The sequence below is a fragment of the Leiobunum rupestre genome, chromosome 3 (genome assembly GCF_980474605.1).
Source record: "Leiobunum rupestre chromosome 3, qqLeiRupe1.1.hap1, whole genome shotgun sequence".
Taxonomy (NCBI): Eukaryota; Metazoa; Arthropoda; class Arachnida; order Opiliones; family Sclerosomatidae; genus Leiobunum; species Leiobunum rupestre.
Window position 1 is genome coordinate 41,456,340 of NC_143386.1, and position 16,162 is coordinate 41,472,501.

The 16,162-nt window shown below is 37.4% G+C and overlaps 1 protein-coding gene across 1 annotated transcript; it reads right to left on the reverse strand.

Moving 5' to 3' along the window:
* Positions 1–13,579: 13,579 nt before the first annotated feature.
* On the reverse strand, positions 13,580–16,162 carry LOC149951806 (uncharacterized). The gene is made up of 4 exons (XM_090169678.1): positions 15,769–16,162; positions 13,819–15,702; positions 13,686–13,750; positions 13,580–13,619 (listed from the first exon to the last, which is right to left on the reverse strand). The coding sequence occupies exons 1-4, from the start codon at positions 16,120–16,122 to the stop codon at positions 13,580–13,582; spliced, it is 2,343 nt and encodes a 780-aa protein (XP_090025804.1). The 5' UTR covers positions 16,123–16,162.

Consider the following 16,162-nt stretch of genomic DNA (forward strand, 5'->3'; position numbering starts at 1 on the left):
TGGACTTGGAACAACTTGTAAAAATACTCAAGAACGACCCGTATACCAAATATTTGTTCAGAGGAGTCTTCCCTGCCGATAAACTTACCAAGAATGTGAAAACGTATCCTTCACTTTACATCGTGAACACTGATACGTCCAAAGGGGTAGGAGAACATTGGTGTTTGATCTCTCAAGGACGCTCAATTGTACATTCTTCGAGAGTTTCGGGAACAGCCTGATTTGTTTAAATTTAACTAAAAAAAATATAGAGCGAAACAGAATAACTGTAACGTATAATTCTGTTCAATTACAAGGGAATTCTAGAAAGACCTGCGGTGGTTGTTGCGTTAATTTTGCTATTAACTTGTGTCGGGGAATAAAATTGTTTATAATATTGGAAAGATTTTCTGAAAAAAAATGTAAACGATCGTATGATATCTGAATTCATGTATAAGAAATAATCAATAAATTTGTCATAAAAATATTTTGTTTTGTTTTGGGCGAGCGTCAAAAATATAACTTTGTCATCACAGGGGTTCAAACTGGCGCACAGTTGTCACAATATGTTTATTACTGACAATCCTTTTCATGTCCGCGACCGTTAGTTTACTAGAGACAACCGCGGCACTCCGCGTACCGGATCGGCTTCCTAACCACGCGCTTGCACGACTTTCTCTCGCCTTTGAATAAAAACAAATTTGAATATTCTAAACATTGCTTTTTATTCATTCTCCAATTGAACAGTTAAAAGGCTGATATTTTTATCTATCCACTTGGCATAGAAAGTGCTTTTATAGTTATTGTCGATTTATTCTTCTTGACTGGAAACTTCTTCGAATTCTAATGGTTATCCACTCCGGTCGCTCGACTTTATATACTTAATTATTGCGCCATTGCATTTTACTTCACCACCGCATTGTAACTGGGGAAAACCCATGGATTTCGGTCCACCGCTGTAACATTCACCACCACTCATTCGCCACTTAAATAATACCGGGGAAATCAGCGTATCAAATTTAAATCTCATTTGTATATTAAAATGATGTTAATTCTTAATTCGTAATTTACACGGTCTTCGTACTGTATAACGTGTACAATAGTATCGGAGAAACGTACGCGTTTCATTGGGGTGGAGGAGTGGAAAATTACGGCTCTTCGTTTTTCCAACTGCTTTTCTGATGTAACCAAAAATGGACCAAAATGGACCAAAAGTGCTCTAAATGCGACCAGTGTCACCAATACAGGCCCTATATACCCTATTTCGGACCAAAAGTACCCCAAACTGGACCTATTAGCTTTATTGTAATGTTAAACTCCCATAGAGATACCCCTAAAAAGAAAAAAACTTGCGGTCCAATTTTGGGTACATGAGCCTTTGTACGTTCACCACCCAGCACCACCCTGACTTTGTACGTTCACCACCCCTACCTTTGACTGTTCTCCACCTAAGTATTGCGTTACTCTTTCGTTAAACATAGCATTGGTAGTTCACCTCGCCTTTACGTGTTCACCACATAAGTATTTACCCTTCATCATCACCCCGGTATTTGGCTGTTCACCACCTAAGTATTGCGTCACCCTCGGCGGTGCAAGCTTGGCTGTTCACCGCCGGGTGGCGGCCTTCCACTGCACTTCTTACAGTCTTTTCATATTCACCACCCCGTCTTTACACGTTCACCACCCCCACATTTGGCTGTACACCACCTAAGTATTGCGTCACCCTCGGCGGTGCAGGCTTGGCTGTTCACCGCCAGGTGGTGGCCTTCCACTGCACCTTTTGGGATCGACCAGGGGGAGTCTTCCACTGTACTCGCGGGAAGGAGTGGGAGGAGGCCTTTCACTGTTTATGGCCTGGGACCGGCTCGAAAACCCTACTACTATTGATCACATTTAACTTCTCCGAATCACTCTTTTCGGCTTTTTTAAGCCTAATTAAGGTCAACTTCGCTGACCTTGGCTCGTACTCAAATGGCTCCAAAACGCCGATACAATTAGGGCAACTACCACTACTACGTTCCCAGCGGCTTCCAAAGTACGCCTTTGCAACGAAAATCGTAGTCCCGAAGAGGTCGTAAAATAACAAAAGTATTTCTTAACCAAGGTCTGGATGGAAAAGTTTGTTGGCATAGGAGCGCCAGCGTCTAAAAAAACACTATTATCTATTGAATTATTTACTGTTCTTTCTTTCATTTAATTATTTTTATCCTATGTATACAGTCCCATCTGGGGATTTTTTAACAATAGGTACTTTTGATTTTTTTTGTTTTTTCTTTCTTTTTTAGTTTATTATTTGTCAGGTATTACAGTTATGAGGTAGGATCGATGACGAAATTGATTTAACGGAAAGATATAACTAAATATAAGAAAAATTGAGTAAACGAGAACCAGAAGAACGCACAACACAACCCCAGTGAAATTTGAACAAAGTAAAGGAACCGAAAGCAAAAGTAAAACCTAATTTCTCTGTCTAAAGCAAGTTCCAAACTAAAAGTAAAACTGGACTCATAAACGAAGTATTGGCGCCGCACACTCACTCGCTCGAGCGCTGGGTGTGCGCGGCGCCGTCCCAGCCCCATTCTTGCTATTCAAGCTGTGCCATCAATAACGCGAAATAGAGGACAGTACCTAGTATAGTCTCTTGTGGTGCGAATTTAACAAGGGAGAGCGACTGAGAGATGATTCGATCCCACACGAAAGAGTTTTTCCCCCTCCTGGGTGCATATGTTAACCCTACCTACGGACATCGTATCCAGTGAAATCGTACTTAGTATCTGGCGAATTGAATTCGCCAGGAAAAACACATTTCACTTTGCATACTTTTTTAAAATTTCGTAATATCTTGCCGTTAAATCTAATTCGTCATCAGCCCTACCTCATCCAACACGTACAAAAAATCTCGAAATATGTCGTATTTCCCGGGAAAATCTCGAAATATGTCGCATTTTCCGAGGTAAAAATTGGTGGCAAGTAACAATGTTATATTTATCATATCTTTCTAAATAATAAATTGCGGTTAAAACTTTGGCCATTACTGTAATCCTTGACAAATAATACACCTAAAAAAATAAACAAAAACAAAAAAAGTACCTATTGTTAAAAAATAGCCTCCTTGGAAGTTATCAAAAAGGTTTATTTTATGTTACGACCCTGAACACTATCCCTATCTTCGGAGCAGATACATATCCTCCTGGGATTGTTCATGCGCCTGCTTGTCCTTCAAAGCAGAAACACACGCGTGAATGAGTGAATGTGTTCGAGATCGTGGTGAACGGTCATACGAATATAGCTCCGTGATTTGTAAATTAATTGAGCAATAACGTCTGTTAATAATGTCGCAATGTAACAAATGTAAGGAAGAATTTTTAAATTCTAAAGATATAATTCAGTGTACTCAATGCGACAAGTATTTTCACCCCAATTGTGTCGGAATAAAAAATGAAGCCTTCAAGAAAATGGGATCACGTAAGTCCATTTGGAAATGTATAAAATGTAAAGATAGCTCCTCAACCGAGGGGCGGGATATCAATAAATCGTGCAACTATAAAGATAGGAAGTCTTCGGACTCCGAAGGTGGTAATTCGGAGGAAGACAATGTGAATATGACTGACATGGCAAGTACTTTAAATTCTATAAACAAGAAATTGAATAAACTGGATAAAATCGACGGCAAACTAGTAGACCATGAAGACTCAATAACATTTTGTAGCCAAAAAATTGACGATTTTACAGTCGAAATAAATAAACATAAAGAAGCGATTTCTGAAATTGGAAAGGTCAGCAATCAGCTTATTCAAAAAACTAGTCTCACGAGTGATAAAGTGGCGTTATTAGAAAATAAAGTCGAAGAACTAATACAAGAAAAATTCAACACTTATTTTGATATAACAGGCATAATAGAAAGCCCTAACGAATCTTTGCTGTCCATTGTACAGGAAATCAGCCGTGCGTTAAATGTTACAGTTTATAAGAACGATTTTTTAGAAATGAAAAGATTTACAAACGTTAAACAAAACTTCTCACCAAATAGTCCTAAACAACCCCGAGTGATAATGGTTAAATGTGTTCAAGTTGAAACGAGAGATAATTTATTAAAAACCTTCAAAAAAATAAAACCAAAAGGCCTACTAGCGAGTGATATAAATCAGGTATATGGAAATGGAAAGATTTATATTAATGAACATTTAACACCGTCAAATAAAAAGCTGTTCTATGAATGTAAACAATTTATTGTAAAAAATAACTTCAAATTTATCTGGATAATTGAAGGTAAAATTTATATACGCAAAAAAGAAGGTGATCAACCGCTAAGAATTCGAAACCTGGAAACATTGGAAAAACTCTCTACTCACGTTTAAATTACCTTACTCCATTGGCAATCATTTAAAAAATTAATCATGAAAATAATACTTCACAATAATAAAAGCGCCAACGCTAATTTCATTACTGTCTTACTTTGATAATTTAGACATAAATATAGAAATGTTTTGTATAACAGAAACGTGGTTCAAAGAAAATTCTTATATTTATACACCTAATTTTACATTTACTGGTGTGGGAAGACAAAAAAGAGGAGGCGGTGTTGGCTTTTATATTAGAGACGATATACATTTTCAAACAGTCAGCGAACTTTCCAAAAGTGAACTCTACTTTGACTACCATACAATAAAAATTAAAGACACATATTTTGTTGTTTTTATAGACCCCCTCCCTTAAGTCAATTTAACGATTTTTTAAATGATTTCGAAATTGTTTTAAAAAATATTGGCAATATTAAAAGCAAAAAAATCTTATTAGGCGACATTAATGTCAACTTCAATGATCCAAATAAACCAGAGTTTAAAAAATTAAACTACATTCTTTTGAACTATTATATGCAGAACTACGTACTAAACTTTACTAGAGTAACCGAATATTCGGAAAAAATAATTGATGTTGTACTTGCTAACATACCGCTACAAACTCAGGTTTTCTCGGAAGTAGATATAACCGATCACTTCCCAGTTCTTATAGACTATGAATTTGAATCTAATTTTTTAGTTACAAAACCCAGCGAATCTAATATAAACTTAAGAAAGATTAATAAGGAGAACTGTTTGCGCTTTGAAGAAAAAATTACGGCACAGAACTGGACTTTGTTATATAACCACTCAGATGCTAATGATGCCTTTGATTACTTTTTTACTACTATAAACAAAGATTATATAGATTCCTTTCAACAAATTCGACCTATTAGAAATAAAATTAAATATAAAAACCCATGGTTTCATGAAAATCTCAGAAAATTAATAAGGCCTAAAAATAAACTGAAAAAAATAGCTAAAAATCATCCAACAGATAAAAATGTCAACGCGTATAAAATATTCTGAAATCATGTAACTAAAACAATTAAGATTACAAAGGAAGTAAGGAACGGTACTATAAAAACCAAATAGGAAATATCTCAAGCAATCCAAAACAAGCTTGGAAATTAATTAATAAAATAATCCCAAAAAAAGTACCACAAGATAAGAACTTACCCCAGATTAAAAATAAGAACGATTTAAATAAATTCACTAAATTCTTCTGTGATCCAATTAAATATCTAAGTCTGACAAAAAATAACAACATTTCATGCAACACTTGTTTAGATGATAAAAACTATTCGTCGCTTTAACGGCAAAAATCTTCAACGAGCTCGTGATCGTCTTCAATCAGTTTCTGGAACGGCGTCATATGCGGATCAATCGACATTACAATATACATGTAGAGTAACTCGAACAACTGTTTATCACCCAAGTAAGGCCAGCCTACTTTTTTTTTGTGGCAAGAAACCAGCATGGAATGATGTTTTACGGCAAGTGGCAACTTTGGATCTGGACCAGAGCGTGCGTGATATGGCGAAAGATTTGGACGACGGTGAACTTCTTGCAAAGCTAGGATCTACAGATTTGATTGCGCAGGAAGCCAAATATCATAGCAAATGTTTGATACGCCTGAGAAATAGAGCGCGCGGTATTCGTTCAACACTTCAATCTCAATCTAATTCTAGTATATGTGAATCTTTGGCATTTTCTCACGTGATATATTTTATTCGTAGCAAACTTACTGACAATGAAACTGAATATGCATTCAATATGAGCATGCTCACCGAAAAATATAAAAAGAAACTAACATAACTAGAAGGAATAGACAAATATCCAAGCGTGCATAGCACCAGATTTACAAGAAAGGTGTCGAGAATGTTGTGGCAGATGCGTTATCTCGAGCCCCTCTAAACTTAGCTCCGATGGAGCTTCGTTCTACTTCACAGATAGATGATGAGGACAGTTTAGTATTACCACCTGCCCCTCATTCTATGTTTTATACTTTCTCACTCAATGACGTTAGTCGTACTCAAACACAAGACCCTGAGTGCGTAGCTATTCGAAATCAGTTAAATAACAATGATCCAAAGGCTCTTTCTAAATTCGCAATTATCGATTCAATCCTTTACCGTAAGGCCTTTGAAAATCAACCCCAGAAAATATATCTTCCCCAATGTCTTCGGCAAGACGCTCTTCGACTGTTACATGACCATCCAACATCAGCCCATAGAGGTCGTGATAAAACTATCCTAAAGCTACGCCATCGTAATTTTTGGCCTACACTCCGTTCGGATGTGCAAAACGTTGTAAAGAATTGTCTTATTTGTCAACAGCATAAAGCCCGTAACAGTAGAGTGCCCGGATTAATGCAATCTACCACTTCCGTGGAACCATTTGATATGATAGGTGTAGATATTATGGGTCCCTTACCCCTTAGTCAAAAACAAAATCGTTTTCTCCTTGTATTCGTTGACTATTTTACAAAGTACGTCGAACTTGTGCCTATACGTCGGATTACGGCCGAAGTTTGCTGTAAACAGTTACGTGACTTCGTGCTCCGTTAGGGTGCGCCGCGAAAAATCTTCAGTGACCAGGGACGTCAATTTATATCCACATTATGGGCCGACACTTGTCACCTTCTAAAAATTCGCCCCAAACATACAACTATTTACCATCCCCAGTCGAACTTAACTGAACGTCAAAATCGTGTCATTGGCTAAATGATCTCAATGTACGTGGGCAATAACCATCGGTTATGGGACGCTCACCTACCGTTTCTGCAATTCGCTATGAATACCGCGCCGCATTCCAGTACCGGCCATTCCCCTTTTTATTTAAACACTGGTAGAGAACCTCGAATGCAATGGACCGTCGATGGCTCCCCTGATCCTATTTTAGACAACCACGACCGTTCCTTCCAACAATTACGTGAAGATCTCGCACATGCTAAGCAATTAATGAGTAAAGCCCAAGAACATCAGCGCCGATATTATGATATTCGTCGTGATGCCATTGAATATGAAGTAGGGACTCTTGTGTGGGCCGCAACGCACGAACTTTCCCAGGGTGCGCTGTATCATGCGGCCAAACTAACTCCGAAGTGGGAAGGCCCTCTCCGAGTCATCCAGAAATTCTCACCCCTCGTCTATGACCTTGTCGACGCCGTCACTGGTGAACCCCGAGGCAAACGCAACATCGCCCAATTAAAATTGTATATTACCGACGCCTCTTTGGTCCCTGCTTCACCATCCCAAACCCCACCTCGCCCTGCCCTTACCGCCGACGATTTTCACGCCGGACTAGCGGCTGCCCCTTCTGATTCGTTATCTCGCCTTGTTGAGGGGGAGGAGGATCGCCTCGATCTCGAAGCTCCCTCAACATCAGCCCGCCCGCAATACGTTCCAGCCCAAGAGGTCTATCATGATCCCGCTGTTTCCTCTCTTCCGTTGGAAGTTGACGAACTCTGTGATCATTCAGTCCCCCCACTTCAGCCGGAAGTTCAATTAGGTCCCGTCGCTAACGAAGAGTTAATGGAAACGACTTTGGCTGACGTTCAAAACAACTATGACGAAACCCATAACGAAATAGTCTCTGAGGCTATACCATTAGATACCAATCCCCTACTAACAACAGACAAAAACATGACGGATGAAGACCAGGAAATTCTTGAAAAACCATTCCGTTCTGGTTGGATTAGAGAATTGTGCTCCCGAGCTACCGTTCACGCTTCCGGTCTGAGTGTAGATATCTATTATTACCCCCCCCCCCTGGCTCGTCTAAACGTCTCCGTTCGAGACCAGAAGTATCACGATTTCTGAAAGAACACCCCACAATAGACTTATCGGTGGACAATTTCTCGTTTCGCCGTATTCCCATTTCAAAACCCCCTTGGGAAAGTCTTAGAGATGCTAAGATCAAGACAGACTAGTTTTAATTATTATGTTTCCTTCCTTCCAGACACTATGTGCAACGCACCAAGTGCTCTTAAAGGTCGGTGACCGTACTACGAGAATGCCCGCTTTCCTGGATATCGGTATTCCTGTGGAAATATTAACTTCAGCGGCAGTTGTGAAATTAGACATAGAAGTACACCCTCCGTCGGACGGCCTTCTTTGCTCTTTTTTCCACCGTTTTCCCGATTTCCCTGCCGACCAGTTCTTAGGAAGTGCTAAAGATGTACAAATAGTTCTAGAGGGACAAACAGCGAAATTTCCGGAGATTGCCATCATTCCAGGAGCTGACATCGCCTTTCGGTTCGGCGCCCACGCTTTGGGAATATTTCAATTGCTATTTTGCCCTTGTCCTGTATGCCTCGTGACGACTGGTGGCCTACGATTTTTTCAAGCCTTCTCAACAGAAACGCACCATCGAGCTTCTATTGAACCAGTTGTATACACACCTCAAGGAACGCAGAACGTCGCTACACAGACAACTTTCCATAATGTACTAGTTCCATCTTCTGTGAACACGATTCCCTACTATGAACATACTAGGGTTGCCACAAAATTTTCAGATTAAAATTCCCTGACTATTCCCTGTTTTCCCTGACCTTTTTAAGAGATTTTCCCTGACTTATTAAGGGCAAAATTTTTCGTTTATATTTTACTTTTATAAGAAGTTAATAAATTTGGATGGACTTATATTTCAGTAAAAAGGTTATTGCAATGTTGAAAAAATTAGCCAAGCATTCAAGGAAATAAATGATAATCGTGGAATTTGTCATACATCTAGAGTTAATTTACCTTCAAAAAGTGCCCAGATAAAATTAAATTCCCTGACTTTTCCCTAAATCTTTACAAATTCTTAAAATTCCCTGACATTTCCCTGACTTTTTAGGCCCATTTTTAAATTCCCTGACTTTTCCCTGATTTCCCTGTTTTCCCTGACGTGTGGCAACCCTGCATACTGAGATGAACCAAAGTACCAGGTCACTTTTAGACGGATCCCCACTAGTTGATCTAACCACTCCTCCGGCCATCTTCGAGGATCTAATAGACTTTACTTCAAACGAATCTAACCAGGACGTATTATTAATTTATATTTCTGACGAGGAACCTTTCGACCTCAATGAAGACTCCGTTACCGATTTCGACGAAATTTTGCTCACTTACGATGTCATCGACACCAAGGAAGAATCTTTACCCATAAAAGTGCAATTACATCAAAATGGCTTGACCACCGTTTGGCCAGCAACGGCCACTACGAAAGAAGTCACTGAATTTACAGCTTTCCGAAGGTTACCCAGTACATCACTTCCAACGCCCGTCAGTCAGGCCTCTTTGGGACCAGTTCTTGAGAAGGAAGTACCGCAAAGCACAAAACTCGTCTACGGGATGAATCAAGACCTCACTAAGGACTACTCTCAAGCCCGATGTAAAAGATACCTTTTTCGAGGACACATACAAAAGCATTGCCCTTATGCTACGTCGGACCTTCCAATGGTTCGTCGTAGCAATATAAATCCATCAGATTAACGAAAGTGATATAAAAGAGCTACCAAAGTTTTTTCTTCTTGTGTTCCCTTACAAGCGAACCCTTCCTATGATTTCTTTCTTCCAATTGGGAGGAATACAACGGATGGAGCTTAAAACTCCCGCCATCCGTTGCAATCGAAGTTAAGAAACCGCTCCTACCAGAGGTCGCCGCCGCCGCAGCCAAAGAACAGTTTTTTATTAGTTTATTTTTTATATTGGATTTCCCTAATATAAAAGGGACTTTGAGTTTTAAACGCCAAAGAGAAGCGTGGAAATCGGTTTTGAGTTCTTTGTTGCCTTGACTGTTTGTCCTCTTTATTTGTAGTGTTGGTGTCTAAGGCTTTTAGCCGACATCACTTTGCGTGTCACTCTCCAAAAAAAAAAAAGAAGCGTGGAAATTGAGAGCGAAAGATTTTAACAGAGGCGCGGGGACACGGAGTATTTGGTGAGAAAAAGGACTTAATTGAAATTTATTATTATAATACTTTATTTGATTTTGTTATTGAAGAATTTATTAAATAAGAAATAAATTGTTTAATATATTTATTGGTAAAATTGATTCTTCCACCTACACTACCAAAGGCCTAGATTAGTGTTCAGTCACGCACGTTGATTAACCGAGGGTTAATCTCGAATATAGCTGGTGGAAGTTCAGTCTCTGTATATTACGTTGTGGAATCACAGAGAAGGGAATCTCCATCCGTTATAACGTCTTAAAAACTTTTGACTTAAATTTAAAATGATATCTAACCAACAACATGGTTTTATGCCCCAAAAAAACACCGAAACTGCAGTTAATAGACTGTACAAAAAAAAACTAGATAATGTTGATAAGGGAAACTACAGTGCGGTAGTTTTTCTAGACTTTAAAAAAGCCTTATCTCGTAAATCACAAAAAATTATTATATAAACTTGAGTATAAAGGGATTCGTGGTGTAGCTCTCAATTGGATAAAATCTTACCTAGAAAATCGTAAAATATGTACAAGAATTGGTCAAATTTATTCAGATCCCTTTATTCTGAAAACTGGAGTACCCCAAGGGTCAATTTTATCCCCCATACTGTTCAATTTATTTGTAAACGACATCACGAAAGCGATAGTAGATCCTAGTGATCTAAACCTATATGCAGATGACAATACGATATTTGAAGCTAATAAGCATTTAAAATTAGTAGTTGACAACATTAATATAAAACTTGATAAAATAGGAACGTGGCTAGATACTAATGAAGTTTACTTAAACACCGCAAAAACTGAATATATTATCTTCCCTCATAGAAATCGAACTGTAGATTTAACCACGAACGTAATTTCCATTTATGGTACACCACTAAACCAAGTTTCTAAATACAAATGCTTGGATATTTGGCTAGACGCGAATTTATGCTTTAATGAGCACGTCAACAAATTATGTAATAAAATAGCAAGATATTCTTACTTTCTTAACTACCATAAATATTTATTTGATAAAAAAAACTATGAGAATTATTTATTTCGCTTTAATCTACTCGAATCTAATTTATTGTATAGCAGTATGGGGGAATTCTTCTCAATCTATACTCCAATAGAATACTAATGTTGCAGAAACGCTTAGTTCGTATAATTAGTAAAAAACCTTATAGAGCGCACACTAAAACCCTTTTCTCTGATCTTAAAATTTTAACTATTGATAAAATATGGACCTTAAGAGTTTTAACTTATATACACAATAGTTTAGCGACTGATATCATAGAGACTAGAAAGGGGAGGAGCAGAAGGCCCGCTTTAAGTGGTCTCGTTTGAGTTGTTTTCCTCGGAACTTCCGTTATATGCGCGCGACGTTTTTTTTTTGGTTAACCCGGTTCCGGTCGTCTGCACGCTGTTACACCATAAAGGCACTAGTCTTTACGATAAAGTGTAGTGGGTGCTAAGCCTTGCAACATGGAAGTGGAACAGAATGAAAATCTCGATAGTAAGTTTGTTAATTCTTTCAATGATTATATAAAATTAATTAAACTGAATATTTATATTTTTTTACATTAGGTGGTTTAAGAATACTTATATGTGAAGTACTTGTTCAGCTCGAAAAGCGTAAAGATGAATTTACAACAGAGGGTCAGGAAAATATTGAGCCCTTTTTTAAAGACCTTTCATCTGATACCATAGCTAATTCCATTTTTCATTATATGAAAGAAATTTTAAATACACATAAAGTACTAGAATGCAGTTGTGAAACCAGCTTTTTACAAACAATTTTGAAACAAAGTTACAGGGAACGAAAAGAAAATAAGCTTGGATCAATTCTCAGCTCATGTTCAAGATTCAATTGTTTCTCAAATTCCTTTCAAAAAACATTTGCCCAAATGATATTACGTTCTTTTTTTATGGGGCTCATGAGCCTAAGCAATATTGGAATTGAACAATTAAAACACAAAGTAGAAGTAAAGAAGAAGAAAGACGATGCTTTGAAAACTGAAGAGGAAAAGAAACTGAATGCCAAGAAATTGGAATTTAATGACTCAACTAAAAAATATCGTCAAGTTAATACTGATGTTTTAAGGTACATCGCTGGATTCATCGCAAGGTCTCTCAAATGGAAAGGCTGTCCGGATGAAATTATGAAAAATATTGAAAAAACAGACTCCATGCTTGAAGAACCACCAAACTTATCCGAGCGTTGGATAAATCTATTAAATAGAGGTGGTTTAATAAAAGTTCAAGATGGATTTTTCAATGTAACAATACGAATGAAGATTATTTCAGACAAGTTCTACATGTATTTAGATGCAGGATCAGTTACAAATTTAAGGAACCAAAATTTAAAGGAAAAAGCAAAAGGTGCAATACATAATGATGAACTTATTTTGAAAGAATGGAATGAGATATCAGCGTCATATGATGATAACAATAAATGGCTAAAAAGAGCAACTGAAACATTCTTAAACACTCGTGGGAAAGTTTTGGTGAAAGATGTTTTGGAGCACTACCAGCACGAAACTAAGGAATCCTTGAAAGCAAAGAAAGCTTTAAGGAAAGCAATAAAAGATAAAAGTGAAGCGGCAGCTACCAAAGTCAAAGATGTCACCCTTACCATTCATAACACCCCAACGAAAGAAAGATTCGCATCACCACCAAAATACAAAGGAGTACGCAATAAAGAAAACTCGCCCAAAGTAAAGCGGAATCTCACTTGTGCAATCCCAATGGCGCCATTAGTTCCTACCATTGTTCCATTAGTTCCTACCATTATACGTAGTCAAATCAAGCGCGGTGCTCCTAGTCAAATCAAGCGCAGTGCTCCTAGTCAAATCAAGCGAAGTGCTCCTAATCAAATCAACGTCAAACCCACCATAATAACACTAGTCAAAAACAATTATTCAGATTCAAGTGAAAATTTACCAAAAGTCAATGATAATGACTATAGTTTTTTAGCAAACAACCCTGATAAAGATTTATTTTTAAAATATGTGCCAAAGGGGTCAGAAAATGAATACAGTTTTCTGGATAATGACCCAGACAAAGATTTGTTTTTAAAATTTATGCCAAAAAGAAAATTAGATTTCTGATTTTTTAATAAATGATTTTTAAAACAAGAGGAAATATTTCGTTAAACGTTTAATGTAGTGTTTCCTCCAATTGCTTCCAAAACAAAGCCCTTTAGCGATTCTAACTTATCTATGTTTGACTGGTAATGCCAAACAGATGGGTTTGTACTTCTTCCTCCAGCCGATCTCATCCTTCCGAAGTACTGTTCCAGGGGATCCTGGTTCAGATGCTGTGTGAGGACGTACGGAGCACCCTTATTGAGGATAAATTGGACCACTCTTGAAATTGAGCGAGCTATAATATAATGTGTTACGTTAATATTTTGCAGAATTAGGTTGAATAACGGTGCAAATGATTTACCAGTCACGGGCAGATACGTCATCTTCCCAATCATCTAGGTACGCAATAAAATCCGATTCCAGCCACTATCACCATAGAAAAATTAATTAAGATTGTTTGACATTTCAAACCAACATATAGATGTACGACATACCTTTAGTCTGGCATCATTCACTGATCTGAAAGGCGTTTTATCAGATTTTCTCTTTTGGTAGCCCTCTTTGCAATTTTTGACGTTGCATACATCGAAAAATTTATTAAAAATCCTTATAAATTTAACAGTTTCGGGATATTTATCTTTCTCCAAACATGCCTCAATGCCACACGCTACTGTTTCACTAAGCACTTGAGCGGCATAATTTACTTTCATTTTTGTGTATGAATTTAAATAAACATGGCCGTATGTCAACTTGGACAGGTGTTTGAATTCTCCTCTTCGCCGAAGCTGAAAGTAATAGAGTTTTATTATTACATCCCAGGAAATACATTCATTATTCTTCCAAAGTTGTCGGATTTTTGAATCTTTACTGCTGTTGTTAAAGCAATTTCTTGTTGTTTTAATAAGATGAGGCGGATCAGAAATAAAATATATATATCTTTCCTCATCATTCGCAAATAAGTTTGGAGCGCAAAATTTATTTGGAGTAAGATCATCAAAAACTTGCCCGGCTGCTTCAGCACACATCTTAAAATATTTGCGATTGGATGACGCACCATCTCCAACAACCCCAATAATTCTAAATCCAGCATTTTCTAGCCTTTCAATAGCTTCTTGCAATATGTAAAATATTTCGGTACTAGTTGCCCCGGTTGTTGGAAAGTGGGCGAAAGGTATCCTGATGTTGTTAGTTACGCCCCTCAACATTAGTTGAAGAATGTGAGTTGCTAATGGCGGTGCTTCTGTACCGGTTACTTCTCTTTTTTTATCATCTAAACCATTAATGTCATTATTAATGTCTTTGAAACCGGTTAAAAAACCAGTATCCTTATGGCACATTAAATCTTCTCTAGTTTTCATCTCATCAAGTAAAATTACAAAATAGCGGTCCCAATTTTCACGATGCTGAATTTTTGTTTTCTCAATCATATCAGAAAATATTTCCGATTGAAATCCACTTTTGGTGTTCGCTACTTGTCGTTCATTGTACAGGGTTCTTGAGGTAGGTAAATATATACAACCCGATTTTTTCAATGCCTCGTATGATGATTTGGATTTGTTTTTTAAATAACAGCACCATTTGAGGAAAGTTTTGTCCCATCTCATTCCATATTTTGACCTGTGCATGGCTTTCAGTTGTTGCTTTATAAATAAAGATGTAAATGACCCAGTCGTTTCCATTTTTAACCTCTTTTGAAATAATTCTTTCATGGTTAATATTGCGGCTTTGGTTTTTTGACAGTTCGACAGCATAGCCTTACGTTTATCAATTCGTTTTCTTGATTTTTTCTTTACTTCTTCGGCCGCTAGTTTGGCTGAAGCCTTTGATCTGATTTTCCTGAGGCACCCTCTGTACTGACTACATGCGTGACATCGTTTTGCTTGACCTGCTTTTATTAACCGACTACATTCATTGCTGAAAATAGTCTGTGTTTTCTCACAGTAGTAACCAGTTTTTCGTCGATTAAACTTGTTTTGTCTCTTAAAAAAAGCTACCATATCTTTGTCTGGATTTCCGAGGCAAACTTTAAATTTGTTCAGTTTGTTGAGTAAATCATAAACATTTTGGATGTCAATCAAGTTGGAATTCGGAGATATGGTTTGTAAATTAATACTCTTATCTATTGAATCTATCATAACATCATTATTAGAAAATGTGCATTGGAGAATTGCCAATCCATTTTTCAGTTTGCTGTACCTAACACTATTATCAAAAACTTCAATAGCCCAACCAACTTGAGAGGTTAACGAGTGAATGTCAATTCCTTTTTTTAATGTAGAATCATTAGTTGGTTCTTTTGTCTCACATGAAGAGCTTCTTAATAATTCTAGAGAAAAATCAGGTTCACACTCTAAACCAGACGGTTGATCTATTTCAATCTAAATGCATAATATTAAATTTGATTATATTCATAAAACAAAGTGAACATTATGGACATAACTTACCAAATGATTTTCAGATTCAGTACTAATTGAAATATTAGAAGGATTATGATAAGGGATAGAAATTCCTGGAGTGAGGACATCGATTAATGGGACTGGATCTGGATTTTCTACTGTTGGTCCACAGAAACCATGGAAATGCCGAGCACATATTCGACTTGACTTAGAAACGTCTTTGATTGAGAAGTCGGAGCGCCCACAAGCTGATATCCATCTTTTGCACTTTTCTAGTTCACTTTTGGGTGATGGGAAGTTAACAAGAGTAGCCTCTGTTGGACCATTTAATGATTTGCTTTTAATTGGTTTGGTATTTCTGGTGCAAGGTCCGTAACAACAGCGATATCTCGGACTTGGCATTATCGATATTAACAATACCCAGCTCAAATTTAAGATTATT

Excerpts from the sequence above, each read along its gene's own strand:
- LOC149951806 (XM_090169678.1), bottom strand. The coding sequence starts at position 16,122 with ATGCCAAGTCCGAGATATCGCTGTTGTTACGGACCTTGCACCAGAAAT. Across the intron at positions 13,751-13,818 it reads TGAATGATGCCAGACTAAAG|TGGCTGGAATCGGATTTTAT; the intron begins GTATGTCGTACA and ends CTATGGTGATAG. Across the intron at positions 13,620-13,685 it reads GACGTATCTGCCCGTGACTG|CTCGCTCAATTTCAAGAGTG; the intron begins GTAAATCATTTG and ends ATTATATTATAG.